The sequence below is a fragment of the Nerophis ophidion genome, linkage group LG02, assembly GCF_033978795.1.
Source record: "Nerophis ophidion isolate RoL-2023_Sa linkage group LG02, RoL_Noph_v1.0, whole genome shotgun sequence".
In the NCBI taxonomy this organism is placed as follows: Eukaryota; Metazoa; Chordata; class Actinopteri; order Syngnathiformes; family Syngnathidae; genus Nerophis; species Nerophis ophidion.
Genome location: NC_084612.1, coordinates 3,076,410 through 3,092,460, shown reverse-complemented (window position 1 = coordinate 3,092,460; position 16,051 = coordinate 3,076,410). Strand labels below are relative to the sequence as shown.

The following is a 16,051-nucleotide window of genomic DNA, read 5'->3' as shown; positions in this document are numbered from 1 at the left end:
TTTCACAGTTTATGAACTTACATTCATATTTTTGCTGGAGTATTATTCCATAAATATATTTATAAAGGATTTTTGAATTGTTGCTATTTTTAGAATATTTTTAAAAAAATCACGTACCCCTTGGCATACCTTCAAGTACCCCCAGGGGTACGCGTACCCCCATTTGAGAACCACAGGTGGCGACTTGTCCAGGGTGTACCCCGCCTTCCACCCGATTGTAGCTGAGATAGGCGCCAGCGCCCCCCGCGACCCCGAAAGGGAATAAGCGGTTGAAAATGGATGGATGGATGGATGATTTAGAACATGTAGTACCGGTTAAGAAATAGTCGAATTTTTTTTTTTTTTTAAATACTGAAGAACATGTTTTACTGTTCAGTACTTTTAATACCCTTTTTGTTTTAAAAGAAAATACTTATCTTTATACAATGTTAATTTCTTGAAGACTTTTTGTGTCTAGTAGGAAAATTCTATATTCACAAATCCAAAACAATGTAAAATAAAATAGTGTTTGTTTTTACTCTAAAATTCGAAATAAATAATAATAATAAAATCAAAAAAGGCATGAAAACTTCCCATAATAGAAACAAATAAAAATAATTTTAATCAGAAAACTTTTACAAGTAATCTATCTGTAGTGTTAGTCCTCGCATTTACTTTACGTTAGCTTCCTCTTGCTTTGAAAAAGCGAGTGAATATATATTTTTGTGTGAATATTCTTTAAAGAAAATTGTGCTTATTTTTATTTTGCCTTTTTGAAAGAGGGTGTTTGTTTGTATCCTATTGTTGAAATAAAAGTACTGTGAATAAACACTTTTTTGTCGCCCTCTACCGGAAGTTCAGAAAAAGCAGACGTAAACTTGATCTTGTACCATCCATCCATCCATCCATCCATCCATCCATCATCTTCCGCTTATCCGAGGTCGGGTCGCGGGGGCAACAGCCTAAGCAGGGTTACCCAGACTTCCCTCTCCCCAGCCACTTCGTCTAGCTCTTCCCGGGGGATCCCGAGGCGTTCCCAGGCCAGCCGGGAGACATAGTCTTCCCAACGTGTCCTGGGTCTTCCCCGTGGCCTCCTACCGGTTGGACGTGCCCTAAACACCTCCCTAGGGAGGCGTTCGGGTGGCATCCTGACCAGATGCCCGAACCACCTCATCTGGCTCCTCTCGATGTGAAGGAGCAGCGGCTTTACTTTGAGTTCCTTGTACCATTATTTATTTAAAAAAACGCAAAACCCGTTAAGTTGGCACGTTGTGTAACTCATAAATAAAAACAAAATACAATGATTTGCAGTTTCTTTTCAACTTATATTCAATTAAATAGACTGCAAAGACAAGATACTCAACGTTCAAACTGGAAAACATGTTACAAATGAACAAATATTAGCTCATTTGGAATTTGATGCCTGCAACATGTTTCAAAAAAGCTGGCACAAGTGGCAAAAAAAAGACTGAGAAAGTTGAGGAACGCTCATCAAACACTTATTTGGAACATCCCACAGGTGAACAGGCTAATTAGGAATAAGTGGGTGTCATGATTGGGTATAAAAGCAGCTTCTACGAAACGCTCAGACATTCACAAACAAGGATGGGGCGAGGGACACCACTTTGTGAACAAATGCGTTTGCAAATTGTTCAACAGTTTAAGAACATTTCTCAACCAGCTATTGCAAGGAATTTAGGGATTTCGCTATCTACGGTCCGTAACATCATCGAAAGGTTTAGAGAATCTGGAGAAATCACTGCACGTAAGCAATGATATTATGGATCTTCGAACCCTCAAAAAGCGACATCAGTGTGTAAAGGATATCACCACATGGGTTCAGGAACACTTCAGAAAACCACTAAGCAAATTGTCAGACAGTTTTAGAACATTTCTCAACGAGCTATTGCAAGGAATTTATGAATTTTACCATCTATGGTCCGTAAAATCATCAAAAGGTTCAGAGAATCTGGAGAAATCACTGCACGTAAGCGATATTACGGACTTTTGATCCCTCAGGCGGTACTGCATCAAAAACAGACATCAGTGTGTAAAGGATATCACCACATGGGCTCAGGAACACTTCATAAAACCACTGTCAGTAACTACAGTTGGTCACTACATCTGTGTGTGCAATTTATATCTCTACCATGCAAAGCGAAAGCCATTTATCAACAACACCCAGAAACGCTCCCAGCTTCACTGGGCCCGAGCTCATCTAAGATGGGCCGATGCAAAGTGGAAAAGTGTTCTGTGGTCTGACGAGTCCACATTTCAAATTGTTTTTGGAAATTGTGGACATCGTCTCCTCCGGACCAAAGAGGAAAAGAACCATCCAAAGTGTTATAGGCGCAAAGTTGAAAAGCCAGCATCTGTGATGGTATGGGGGTGTATTAGTGCACAAGGCATGGGTAACTTACACAACTTACACATTCCTCAGTTTGAACATTAAATATCTTGTCTTTGCAGTCCATATCCAATTGAATATAGCTTGAAAATGAATTGCAAATCATTGTATTCTGTTTTTATTTACCTTTACAGAATGTGCCAACTTCACTGGTTTTGGGGTTTGTATCCAGCTGAAGGATGGCGTGGAATGACTTGTTCATTCAGTCAAGCTTAAACACTTTAATTTAGTCGACGTTAGAAAAAAACAACTAAGAGACAAGCTTCTTGCAGTATTTCTTTATTAGAGGTCCACCACTTTGTACACAACAGGACAGACAGCATGGGATCAATTCACACTATAGACATTTTTGACAGGAGAGCTCATCTCTTCAAGTAAAATCACCTGAGCACAAACACAAGCAATCAACCTTGAGGTCGCCATATTCGTACTTTAAACAGTCGTGCAGAAATACTCACCTTAATGTTTTAAAGCTTGTCTATGCCGAGTTCCTCGGGTGTGGAGATGCCGAGCTCTCCCAGCGTGGGCTTCAGCTCCTGGACCAGGTAGGGATAGATGTCCTTGTGAGGGCCCGCTTTTTCCTGCAACACAACAACATTGAGCAACAGGTCATGTGACTTCACTTACTGATTTTGGTCCCTCGGCTGACAAGCAGCTAGCAGCTAATTATGCGTCTCCGTACACCAGGGGTTACCAACGAGTCGCCCGCTGGCCTGTTCTAAAAATAGCTCAAATAGCAGCACTTACCAGTGAGCTGCCTCTATTTTTTGAATTTTATTTATTTACTAGCAAGCTGGTCTCGCTTTGCTCGACATTTTTAATTCTCAGAGAGACAAAACTCTAATAGAATTTGAAAATCCAAGAAAATATTTTAAAGCCTTGGTCTTCACTTGTTTAAATAAATTCATTTATTTTTTTTACTTTGCTTCTTATAATTTTCAGAAAGACAATTTTAGAGAAAAAATACAACCTTAGAAATGATTTTAGGATTTTTAAAAACATACACCTTTATATCTTTTAAATTCCTTCCTCTTCTTTCCTGACAATTTAAATCAATGTTCAAGTATTTTTTTTTTAAATTGTAAAGAATAATAAATACATTTTAATTCAATTCTTCATTTTAGCTTCTGTTTTTTCAACGAAGAATATTTGTGAAATATTTCTTCGAACTTATTATGATTAAAATTTAAAAGAAAATTCTGGCAAATCTAGAAAATCTGTAGAATCAAATTTAAATCTTATTTCAAAGTATTTTGAATTTCTTTTAAAAAAAAAAAATTCTGGAAAATCTGGAGGAAATAATGCTTTGTCTTTGTTAGAAATATAGCTTAGTCCAATTTGTTGTATATTCTAACAAAGTGCAGATTGGATTTTAACCTATTTAAAACATGTCATCAAAATTCTAAAATTCATCTTAAACAGGAAAAATTACTAATGATGTTCCATAAATTATTATTTTTTTATTTTTTCAAAAATATTCAAATTAACTAGTTTTTCTCTTCATTTTATTCGGTTGAATTTTGAATTTTAAAGAGTCGGAATTGCAGATAAACTATGTTTCAAAATTTAATTTTCTTTTTTTTTGTGTTTTCTCCTCTTTTAAACCATTCAATTAAGTGTTTTTTTTCATCATTTATTCTCTACAAAAAACCTTCCGTAAAAGAAAAAAAAATGTAAGACGGAATGATAGACATAAATACACATTTTTATATATATATATATATATTTATTTATTAAAGGTAAATTGAGCAAATTGGCTATTTCTGGCAATTTATTTAAGTGTATATCAAACTGGTAGCCCTTTGCATTGATCAGTACCCAAGAAGTAGCTCTTGGTTTCAAAAAGGTTGGTAACCCCTGCCGTACACAGTGTGGAGCCGCTTCTTTAAGATGATACTCATCACCTCCATTACAACTAATCAACTGCATTTCTTAGTATCTTTAGTATAATGAATAGGAAAATTTGTACAACAACTCATGATTCGATTGGGTGATTATTGCATTCAGAATCAATTCTCGATTCAAACTGTTTCTTGCAATATTTTATTCGGTACAAAAATGCATTTCAAAACAAGTTAAAATAGCTTGTCTTGGCTGCTGAAGTGTGATGTACAGTATATGCACAATCAAGGCCGAAAAAGGGTGATTTTTTAATTTTTTTTTTAATATTTATGAATCACTTTAAAATCGATATAAATAAGAATCACGATTCGGATGTGAATCTTTTTTAAGCACCCCAATTAAGTATCATTATCACTGGAGAATGCGGCCAAACGTGTTACATGCCGAGAGCAAGTAAGGATCAGGCATTCTAATAGATGAACTAACCCCTAAACTGGCTTAAAAGAAAAGTGCTTGGTACAGTTTTAAAAGTGTAGATAGAAGCACGTTCGTGTAGAAAGTGAGTAGTTATTAGCAGGAAATTAATAAGTACATTAATAACAGAGAGAGAGAGGATAATATAACAGCAACTGTAGATGTCAGATGTAAGAGGAGGGTGCATCCATCCATAAATTGGGGGATTAGTATCAGTATATGATGGGTTCTAGAATGATGAGTTTTTTTTTTGGTCAACTCAGAGAATAATTCCCTGGTCACAAGAGAAGGGCAAAATCAAAGGATTTACAAGAGGAAAAAAAAAAAAAAAAAAATCGATTCACATCCAAATAGCAATTTAAATTGCTATTTGGATGTGAATCGACACATTTTCAAGAATGGATAAAAAAAAAAGTATTTATTTTTTCTATAATCAATTTTTGCATTAAAAACATTACACAACTATTATTGATATTGTTATAATTATTATTGATACTGTTGCTTTTATACAAAGCATTTTAGTTTGATCTTTTTGTTAGTATTGTATTTACTAAGTACTGTATTTTTATTTCTTCTCAATTACTTTGTTAACTGGGACTTTATTTTCTTCCATTAGATTCATTAACAGTCTTTGATTTTTGGCAATAAGATTTAAACAATAGATTTTTAAAAAGACGTCTTTTAGATCAGGAGGAGCTTTTGTAATCTACTAAGCTGTTTGAGAAAGGTTTTGTTAGCATTTATGTACTAAATAATCCATAACTTCAAATTCGTCGAATCGAGAAACAAGTCAGAATCGAATAGTCACAAAATATTGCCACTTCTATTAGATAGTAGTTTTTGCTTATGTTTAGTTATTGCATACTATTTACAAAACCCAAAAGCAGTAAAGTTGGGACGTTATGTAAATGGTAAATAAAAACAGAGTACAATGATTTGCAAATCCTATTTAACCTATATTCAATTGAATAGACTGCTAAGACAAGATACTTAATGTTTGATTGGAAAACTTTGGTATTTTTTGCAAATATTAGCTCATTTGAAATTTGATGCCTGCGGCATGTTTCAAAAAAGCTGGCACAAGTGTCAAAAAAGACTGAGGAAGTTGAGGATTGCTCAGGCTAATTGGGAACAGGTGGGTGCCACGATTTGGGTATAAAAGCAGCTTCCATGAAATGCTCAGTCATTCACAAACAAGGATGAGATGAGGGTCACCACTTTGTGAACAAATGCGTGAGCAAATTGTCGAACAGTTTAAGAACAACATTTCTCAACGAGCTATTGCAAGGCATTTAGGGATTTCACCATCTACGGTCCGTAATATTATCAAAAGTTTCAGAGAATCTGGAGAAATCACTGCACTTAAACAATGATATTACGAACCTTCGATCCTTCAGGCGGTATTGTATAAAAAAGCGACATCAGTGTGTAAAGGATATCCCCACATTGGCTCAGGAACACTTCAGAAAACAACTGTCAGTAACTACAGTTGGTCGCTACATCATAAGTGCAAGTTAAAACTCTACTAAGCAAAGCGTAAGCCATTTATCAACAACACCCAGAAACGCTCCGTTTACTGAGTATAAGGCCATATAACACATTTCAAAAAAGTTGGCCCCGGGGTATTTTTTCCACTGTGTTGCTGCCATTAATTTTTTTGTAAAAAAATAATTAGGTTCTCAGTTCGAACATTAAATATCTTGTCCTTGCAGTTTATTCAATTGAATAGAAGTTGAAAAGGATTTGCAAATCATTGTATTCTGTTTTTATTTACCATTTACACAACGTGCCAGCTTCACTGATTTTGGGTTTTGTATTTGGTTTTGCTCAAAAAGCTGGATATAATAACAGAAAATAAGGAAGTAGTTTATAGTGTGTTGATATATTGTTAAGCTGCCAACATAAATAAAATGATCAATATCTTACTCATGAAGGGTCAGTATCGGATTGGAAGCTTATACCCCCAACTACTACTTTCATGTTCAGATCACACAAATAAAATTATAAAAGTTGATTATCTTTGAAAAAGGTTAATAATCTATTGTCAGTTATTGCAGAAAGTTAAAAAAAAAGACTTATACGTCAAATTGCCATTCATTGTCAACACAACTTATCATGGATGTGCTCACTTTGACGGCCTCCAGGATGCGAATGGCGCTTGCCAGGTCGTTGAGTCTCCGGCACGCCCTCAGTGCTGAGTCCAGGATCTTGGCCTCGGGTACTAGGTCGTAGCAAATCAGGGTGTTCATGCCTTCAAGTGTGACCGTGAACAGAAAAGAACAAGTTGAAAAGCACTGGAATGTTCTCATTTCTCAAATTCAGTCTTCGTTTAAAGGTCTCCTGTATGACAAGGCCTGGGAATATAGTCCGTAGTCAATAAAAAAATGAGGTTAATAACTTTGGTTTTTTTCTTGCAGTCACTTTCAAACAAGGTGCAAGCTGATTGAAAGTGATGGCAACAACGACAACAACAAACCCACTTTTCCAACCTACAGAAAACTGCACTTGAAAATATTTTTTATATTTATTAAAGTGCGGTTTTTGCTAAGAGAGTTCAAGATTTTGTTCTATTTTTACATTTACTTATTTATTCTAACTACTGTAGTAGCAATAAAAGGACAATATTAATAATAATAATAATACAACTGAAGGTAGATGTGGCGTAGTATTTTTAAAAGAATTTTAAAAAAAAGATTTATGAAATGGTTAAAGAATAGTAATTAAACAGTTTACTTTGAAAAAGTAGTATACTGTAAAACTTGGCCACCTGTTTAATAGGATTGTACTAATTTTTAAAATAATATTTAAACATTTGTAGCAAACATAAAAGCAATAAAAATATGCCAAACATCCTCAAAAATATGCATGTTGTCCATATAAGTTAGGTTTTTTATTGCAAAAAACAGGTAACAGGAGCAGATGTGTGCAATTTGCAATTTACCTTGTTTTACATTTTTTTAGCTTCTTTTACCTTCTATTTACCTTTTATATAACCTTTTATTAACCGCCTTTTACCTTTTTTTTTTTACTTGTTTTACCTTTTGTGAATCTTCCTTTCAATGTATCTTTTGTTTACCTCACAATACCTTTTAATTAACTTGTTTTAGCTTCTTATACCTTTTATTAACCTTCTTCTACGTTTTTATTTAGCTTATTTTACTTTTTATTTAACCTTTGTTACCTTTTATGTAACTTGACTTACCTTTTTCACCTTCTATTTTGTTTTACCTTTTATGAACCTTCTTTCTTTCAATTTACTTTTTATTTACCTTCTATTTCATTTGTTATATAATTTATTTGCCTTACTTTACCTTATTTTATCTTTTAATTAACTTGTTTTACCTTCTACCTTCGTATTTACCTTCTGGTAACTTTTTAATTTACCTTATTTTTCTTCCATTGACTTTTCTTTTTACCTTGTATTTACCCTTTAACTTTTTTAACCATCTTTTACCTCTTATTTAACTTGTTTTACCTTGATTTATTTTAAAGTAGTATCAAAGCAACAGAATATAAATTGAAGTTTTTTTCTAATCGACTTCATCGATTATTCTTTGCAGTCCTAATTAAAAGAAATAAAATTCTAAAACGTTATCAGTAAAGCATAAACACCAAACATGTAAAATTGTGGCTTTTTTAACTGTGTGTCTGTTTATTTTAGTTATTTAGAAAATAACTTAATCAAAGTATGTCAGTGTGTACAAGTACTTATTGAGCATGTTCAACAATACCACCAAATTAATAATAATAATAACCGTGATGTTAAATGTTCATATCCCTATTACATATTTTAGTAGGAGTGCTTTATTTGGTCACAGGATAATGCGGACAATAATCATGTTTATCAGCTATAATTTATGGGACAATACACTGCCCAGCACAATGTGTTATCTGCCCAGGCCTTGTATGAAGTTTGCATGTTCTTGCTCCCCACAAACATGACAGTTACTCTGTTATCTATACCTACCGTATTTTTTGGTCCATAAGACGCACTTAAAATCCTTTAATTTTCTCAAAAATCTCCAGTGCGCCTTATAACCCGGTGCACCTAATGTATGGCATAATTCTGGTTGTTCTTACCGACTGTCAAGCAATTTAATTTGGTACATTCATTGTATAATTATAAGTGTGACCAGTAGATGGCAGTCACACATAAGAGATAGGCGTAAATTGCAAGATAACGCCAGTAAATAACAATTTTTTTTAAATGTTCCATTGAGAAGCGGTGCGGCTTCATAGCTTACCAAAGTCGTACTAAAACATTTTGATAGATTTTTGAGCTCTGTGTGTAATGTTTTATATTTTCAATAGAACATATCATTTTGGTGTTGTTTACTTGAATCATATTGCAGTCTACACATATCTCTTATGTGTGACTGTCATCATATTGCAGTCTACACGTATCACCTATGTGTGACTGCCATCTACTGGTCACACTTATTTCACCATGTACCAAATAAAATACCTTCGAGGTCGGTAAGCACAACCAAAATGATTCCGTACATTTCACGCACAGGGTTATAGGGCTCACTGTTGTGTTTTGAGAAAAAGAAAGGATTTTAAGTGCGCCTTATAGTCCGGAAAATGTGGTACTCATATTTATGAATAACAATGACCTTTCCGCAGCTCCCAGGCGTCGATGTCAGGCTTGCTGAAGTAGGCGACCCAGCGGGCATCAAACTCCTCGTCCGTCTCCACTTTGCCATGCGAGTAACATCTGGAAGCTACCAAAGCTGCAAAAGATGAATTTATGTCTGCATCATACTGGTTTGTATGTTTGTCACCTCACACAAGTGCCAAAATATTAGATGCAGCGTGTGAAGCTGGCCCTCTTTTCATTGCAAATATTCAAATGACATTCCTTTTGAGGTACGTCTGTGCTGTGAAAATGTTCATTCACAGTTTTTAAGTTATTCTAAAATACACTTTGTCATTTATACACCAAATCCAGCTGCTAAAATAGAAAATATGTCAATAATAGTGATGTATTTGAATGTAATGCAAGAATATACAGTATGTCTATGATAGTAATGTATTTGAATATAATGCATGAATATATGTCCATAATAGTGATGTGTTTGAATACAATGCATTAATAACATGTGTCTATAATAGTGAATACAATGCATTAATAATATATGTCTATAATAGTGATGAATAAGCGGTAGAAAATAGATGGGATGGATGGATGAATATAATGCATGAATATATGTCTAAAATAGTGATGTTTGTACAAACGCCATTTCCATATGAGTTGGGAAATTGTGTTAGATGTAAATATAAACGGAATACAATGATTTCCAAATCCTTTTCAAACCATATTTAATTGAATGCACTACAAAGACAAGATATTTGATGTTCAAACTCATAAACTTTTTTTTTTTTTGCAAATAATAATTAACTTAGAATTTTATGGCTGCAACACGTGCCAAAGTAGTTGGGAAAGGGCATGTTCACCACTGTGTTACATCACCTTTTCTTTTAACAACACTCAATAAACGTTTGGCAACTCAGGAAACTAATTGTTGAAGCTTTGAAAGTGGAATTCTTCACCATTCTTGTTTTATGTAGAGCTTCAGTCCAACAGCTGTCGTATTTTACGCTTCATAATGCGCCACACATTTTCGATGAAAGACAGGTCTGGACTACAAGCGGGCCAGAAAAGTACCCGCACTCTTTTACTACGAAGCCACGCTGTTGTGACATGTGACTTGGCATTGTCTTGCTGAAATAAGCAGGGGCGTCCATGATAACGTTGCTTGGATGACAACATATGTTGCTCCAAAACCTGTATCGACCTTTCAGCATTAATGGTGCATTCACAGATGTGTACGTTAACCATGCCTTGGGCACTAATCGACCCCCATACCATCACAGATGCTGGCTTTTGAACTTTGCGCCTACAACAATCCGAAAGGTTATTTTCTTCTTTGTTCTGGAGGACACCACATCCTCTGTTTCCAAATATAATTTGAAATGTGGACTCGTCAGACCACAGAAAACTTTTCCACTTTGCATCAGTCCATCTTAGGGGAGCTCGGGCCCAGCCAAGCCGGTGGCGTTTCAGGGTGTTGTTGATAAATGGGTTTGGCTTTGCATAGTAGAGTTTAAACTTGCACTTACAGATGTAGCCACCAACTGTAGTTACTGACAGTGGTTTTATGAAGTGTTCCTGAGCCCATGTGGTGATATCCTTTACACACTGATGTCTGTTTTTGATGCAGTACCGTCTGAGGGATCAAAAGTCCGTAATATCATTGCTTACGTGGCAGTGATTTCTCCAGATTCTCTGAACCTTTTGATGATTTTACGGACCACAGATGGTAAAATCCATAAATTCCTTGCAATATCTCGTTGAGAAATGTTGTTCTAAAACTGTCTGACAATTTGCTTACAAAGTGGTGACCCTCGCCCCATCCTTGTTTGTGAATTACTTAACATTTCATCGAAGCTGCTTTATACCCAATCTTGGCACCCAACTGTTCCCAATTAGCCTGCACACCTGTGGGATGTTCCATATAAGTGTTTGATGAGCATTCCTCAACTTTATCAATATTTATTGCCACCTTTCCCAACTTCATTGTCACGTGTTGCTGGCATCAAATTCTAAAGTTAATGATTATTTGCAACAAAAAAAAAGTTTATCAGTTTGAACATCAAATATGTTGTCTTTGTAGCATATTCAACTGAATATGGGTTGAAAAGGATTTGCAAATCATTGAATTCCGTTTATATTTACATCTAACACAATTTCCCACCTCATATGGAAACGGGGTTTGTATGTTTTATAATAGTGATGTTTGAATATAATGCATGAATATATGTCGATAATTGTGATTTGTTCAAATATAATGCATGAATATATGTCGATAGAAGTGATGTGTTTGAATATAATGCATGAATATAGTTGAGTTTATACCAAAATGGATACATGGATGATACAGCAGAGGATTGGGAGAATGTCATGTGGTCAGATGAAACCAAAATAGAACATTGTGGTATAAACTCAACTCGTCGTGTTTGGAGGAAGAAGTATACTGAGTTGCATCCCAAGAACACCATAACTACTGTGAAGCATGGGGGTGGAAACATCTTGCTTTGGGGCTGTTTTTCTGCTAAGGGGACAGGACGATTGATCCGTGTTAAGGAAAGAATGAATGGGGCCATGTATCGTGAGATTTTGAGTCAAAACCTCCTTCCATCAGTGAGAACTTTGAATGGTTGACCAAATACTTATTTTCCACCATAATTTACAAATAAATTCTTTAAAATTCCTACAATGTGAATTCCTGGATTTTTTCCCCCATTTTGTGTCTCACAGTTGAAGTGTACCTATGATGAAAATTAGAGACCTCTGTCATCATTTTAAGTGGGAGAACTTGCACAATCGGTGGCTGACTAATTACGTTTTTGCCCCACTGTATGTCTTTAATGGTGATGTTTGAATATAATGCATGAATATATGTATTTAATAGTGGTATGTTTGAATATAATGCATAAATATATGTCTTTAATAGTGATGTATTTGACTAGAATGCATGGATATATGTATATAATAGTGATGTGTTTGATTATAACGTATGAATCTAAGTATATAATAGTGATGTTTAACTGTATCCTATTTTTTTCTACCGCTTATTCCCTTTTTGGGTCGCGGGGGGTGCTGGCGCCTATCTCAGCTACAATCGGGCGGAAGGCAGGGTACACCCTGGACAAGTCGCCACCTCATCGCAGGGCCAACACAGATAGACAGACAACATTCACACTCACATTCACACACTATGGCCAATTTAGTGTTGCCAATCAACCTATCCCCAGGTGGCAGAGGGGTTAGTGCGTCTGCCTCACAATACGAAGGTCCTGCAGTCCTGGGTTCAAATCCAGGCTCGGGATCTTTCTGTGTGAAGTTTGCATGTTCTCCCCATGAATGCGTGGGTCCCTCCGGGTACTCCGGCTTCCTCCCATTTCCAAAGACATGTTTAACTATAATGCATGAATATATGTATATAATAGTGATGTGTTGGGATATAATGCATGAATATATGTATATAAGAGTGATGTGTTGGGATATAATGCATGAATATATGTATATAAGAGTGATGTGTTTGACTATAATGCATAGATATATGTATATAATAGTGATGTGTTTGATTATAACGCATGAATATAAGTATATAATAGTGATGTTTGACTATAATGCATGAATATATGTATATAATAGTGATGTGTTGGGATATAATGCATGAATATATGTATATAATAGTGAAATGTTTGACTATAATGCATGGATATATGTATATATAGTGATGTGTTTGATTATAACGCATGAATATAAGTATATAATAGTGATGTTTGAGTATAATGCATGAATATATGGATATAGTAGTGATGTTTGAATACAATGCATGAATATATGTATTTAATAGTGATGTGTTTGACTAGAATGCATGGATATATGTATATAATAGTGATGTTTGACTATAATGCATGAATATATGTGTATAATAGTGATGTGTTGGGATATAATGAATGAATATATGTATATAATAAATAAATGATAAATGGGTTGTACTTGTATAGCGCTTTTCTACCTTCAAGGTCCTCAAAGCGCTTTGACACTACTTCCACATTTACCCATTGACACACACATTCACACACTGATGGAGGGAGCTGCCATGCAAGGCGCTAACCAGCACCCATCAGGAGCAAGGGTGAAGTGTCTTGCTCAGGACACAACGGAGGTGACGAGGTTGGTTCTAGGTGGGATTTGAACCAGTGACCCTCGGGTTGCGCACGGCCACTCTTCCACTGCGCCACGCCGTCCCTTTTATAGTGATGTGTTTGATTATAACGCATGAATATAAGTATTTAGTAGTGATGTTTGACTATAATGCATGAATATAAGAATATAATAGTGATGTTTGACTATAATGCATGAATATAAGTATATAATAGTGATGTTTGACTATAATGCATGAATATATGTATATAATAGTGATGTGTTGGGATATAATAGATGAATATAAGTATATAACAGTGATGCTTGAATATAATGCATGAATATATTTCTATAATAGTGATGTATTTGAATAAAATGCACGATTATTACCGTTTAATCCGGTCTGCGTTTCCTCTGCGGCTAACGACTCTCTCCAACTGAACAAGGAGGGTCAACACAAGGTCGTGACACTTTTATTAAATTATCATTTCGCGCTTCCTCGCCATTTAAACACTGACCACCCAGCCAAGGTGAAGTTGAATGTTAAGTTTAGATTGACAAAATGTGACTATTTAATAAATATGTCAATGTCACCCTCAGCCGGCGTTGCATGCAGACAGGTAGCAAGGAGGCTAAGCTAACCCGCTAGCCCGCCCTTTATGTCAGCTCTCCATTCATTTCTTCACAGAAACTGCTATTTTTTTTGGCATCGCGGTGGTGAAGCCGGCACGCCTTACCTGTGTGGCCGGGTCGGGACAGCGCCAAAGTCCGGGCTCCTGTAGCCGAGAACCGGAGCACAGCGCGGAACATAGCGAGGTTGGTAGGTGGCTGCTAACTGCTAGCGTGCGGGCTAAAGGACTGCGCGGCGGACACACACGAAGTGGAGGCGACGCCGTGTCACGTGACTGACGGAAATAGCCGAAGTGTTAAAAAAATAAATACATAAATAAAAAGCCGCGTTGTGATTGGTCCGTTTTTCTTTTCATTGACATGAACAAATGTTTACTTTTACATCCCGTAATGACTTTTTTTTAGTTAATTTTTCATTTTATTAATTTTTATAATTCCATTCTCGTTCTTATTTTTCTGTCTTAAAAACTGTTGGTTCAAGTCATGATGAATTAATTCCCACGTCCTCAAAAAAAAACAGTGGCAGGCTGTGCGTTTCCCACCTAGGCATTCATTAATAAATAATAAAAGTATTATTATTTACTTTAATAATAAATACCTCTCAAAATATCATCATTCGTGTCACCACATGACCACGGCTTGTAAGATACTATACAGACACTACTGGGCATTCAATGGTAAATGGTTTATTGGTTAAAAAATATATATATATTAAAAAGTGTACAAATTGTGTTAGGTGTCTGTTCCTATATATTCACTGTTACAAGCGGCCCCTTGAGAGTAGCCATAATTACAACGTGGCCCTCAATAAAAACACATTTGATGACGCCGTCCCGTTCACGAGTGCATCTAACATATTGGGGTAAAGAATATTTGACCTTTTGTCTTCCTTTTTTACACTTTATAATTCTTACAACCTTAAGGCCTACTGAAACCCACTACTACCGACCACGCAGTCTGATAGTTTATATATCAATGATGAAATATTAACATTGCAACACATGCCAATACGGCCGCTTTAGTTTACTAAGTTGCTATTTTAAATTTCACGCAAAGTATCCTGTTGAAAACGTCGCGGAATGATGAGGCGTGCGCGTGACGTCACTGGTTGTTCCCAGCCCCAATCCCAGCTATAAATCGTCTGCTTTAATCGCATAATTACACAGTATTCTGGACGTCTGTGTTGCGGAATCTTTTGCAATTTGTTCAATTAATAATGGAGACGTCAAAGAAGAAAGATGTAGGTGAGAAGCGGTGTATTGCGGCCGCCTTTCGCAACACAAACACAGCCGGTGTTTCCTTGTTTACATTCCCGAAAGATGACGGTGACGCTTTACTATGGAACAGAGCGGTCAAGCGAACATGGTTCTCTACCACATGTCAACCGGCAGGTTTCGGTAAGAAAATTATGGTAATAAGTCAGCTCTTACCGTAGATATGAGCGGATAGCTTGCGTCGTTCCTCGTGCACCTGTCAAAGAGGCAGCTGCGGACTCTCTTGCCTCCTCCGAACGTCCACCCCCGACTGTCGGATGCTTCCAACGTGGAGAAAGCATCGACTGCCTTCGCCTCGTCGAGAAACGTGGCTTCCCTCGGGGACACTAGCGGTCACCACACCCGTGGCCACACCCCTCCCACTTTCAGGTTGTACAGGTACGACCATATAATCTCACTAAAACACTAGTTACACAATAAGCAGATAAGGTATTTTCCAGAATTATCCTAGTAAATGTGTCTAATAACATCTGAATCGTTCTGCCGTCTAGTTTTTTTTCCGTTTTTTTTCTAGTCCTTCACTCTCACTTTCCTCATCCACAAATCTTTCATCCTCGCTCAAATTAATGAAGAAATCGTCGCTTTCTCTGTACGAATCGCTCTTGCTGCTGGTGGCCATGATTGTAAACAATGTGAGGATGTGAGGAGCCCTACAACCCGTGACGTCACGCGCACATCGTCTGCTACTATCGGTACAGGCAAGGCTTTTTTATTAGCGGTCAAAAG

At 36.2% G+C, this 16,051-nt stretch overlaps 1 protein-coding gene and 1 long non-coding RNA gene across 2 annotated transcripts; one reads left to right on the top strand and one right to left on the bottom strand.

Moving 5' to 3' along the window:
* Nucleotides 1–2,649: 2,649 nt before the first annotated feature.
* On the bottom strand, nt 2,650–14,319 carry LOC133536019 (cytochrome c oxidase subunit 5A, mitochondrial-like). The gene is made up of 5 exons (XM_061876193.1): nt 14,159–14,319; nt 9,319–9,435; nt 6,832–6,953; nt 2,845–2,967; nt 2,650–2,770 (listed from the first exon to the last, which is right to left on the bottom strand). Exons 1-4 carry the CDS (start codon nt 14,229–14,231, stop codon nt 2,854–2,856), a joined length of 426 nt encoding a protein of 141 aa, XP_061732177.1. The 5' UTR covers nt 14,232–14,319; the 3' UTR covers nt 2,650–2,770; nt 2,845–2,853.
* LOC133536026 (uncharacterized) lies at nt 13,892–14,336 on the top strand. Its single transcript, XR_009802370.1, has 2 exons — nt 13,892–14,041; nt 14,110–14,336. It is a non-coding gene; the product is annotated as an uncharacterized LOC133536026 (long non-coding RNA).
* Nucleotides 14,337–16,051: the final 1,715 nt, after the last annotated feature.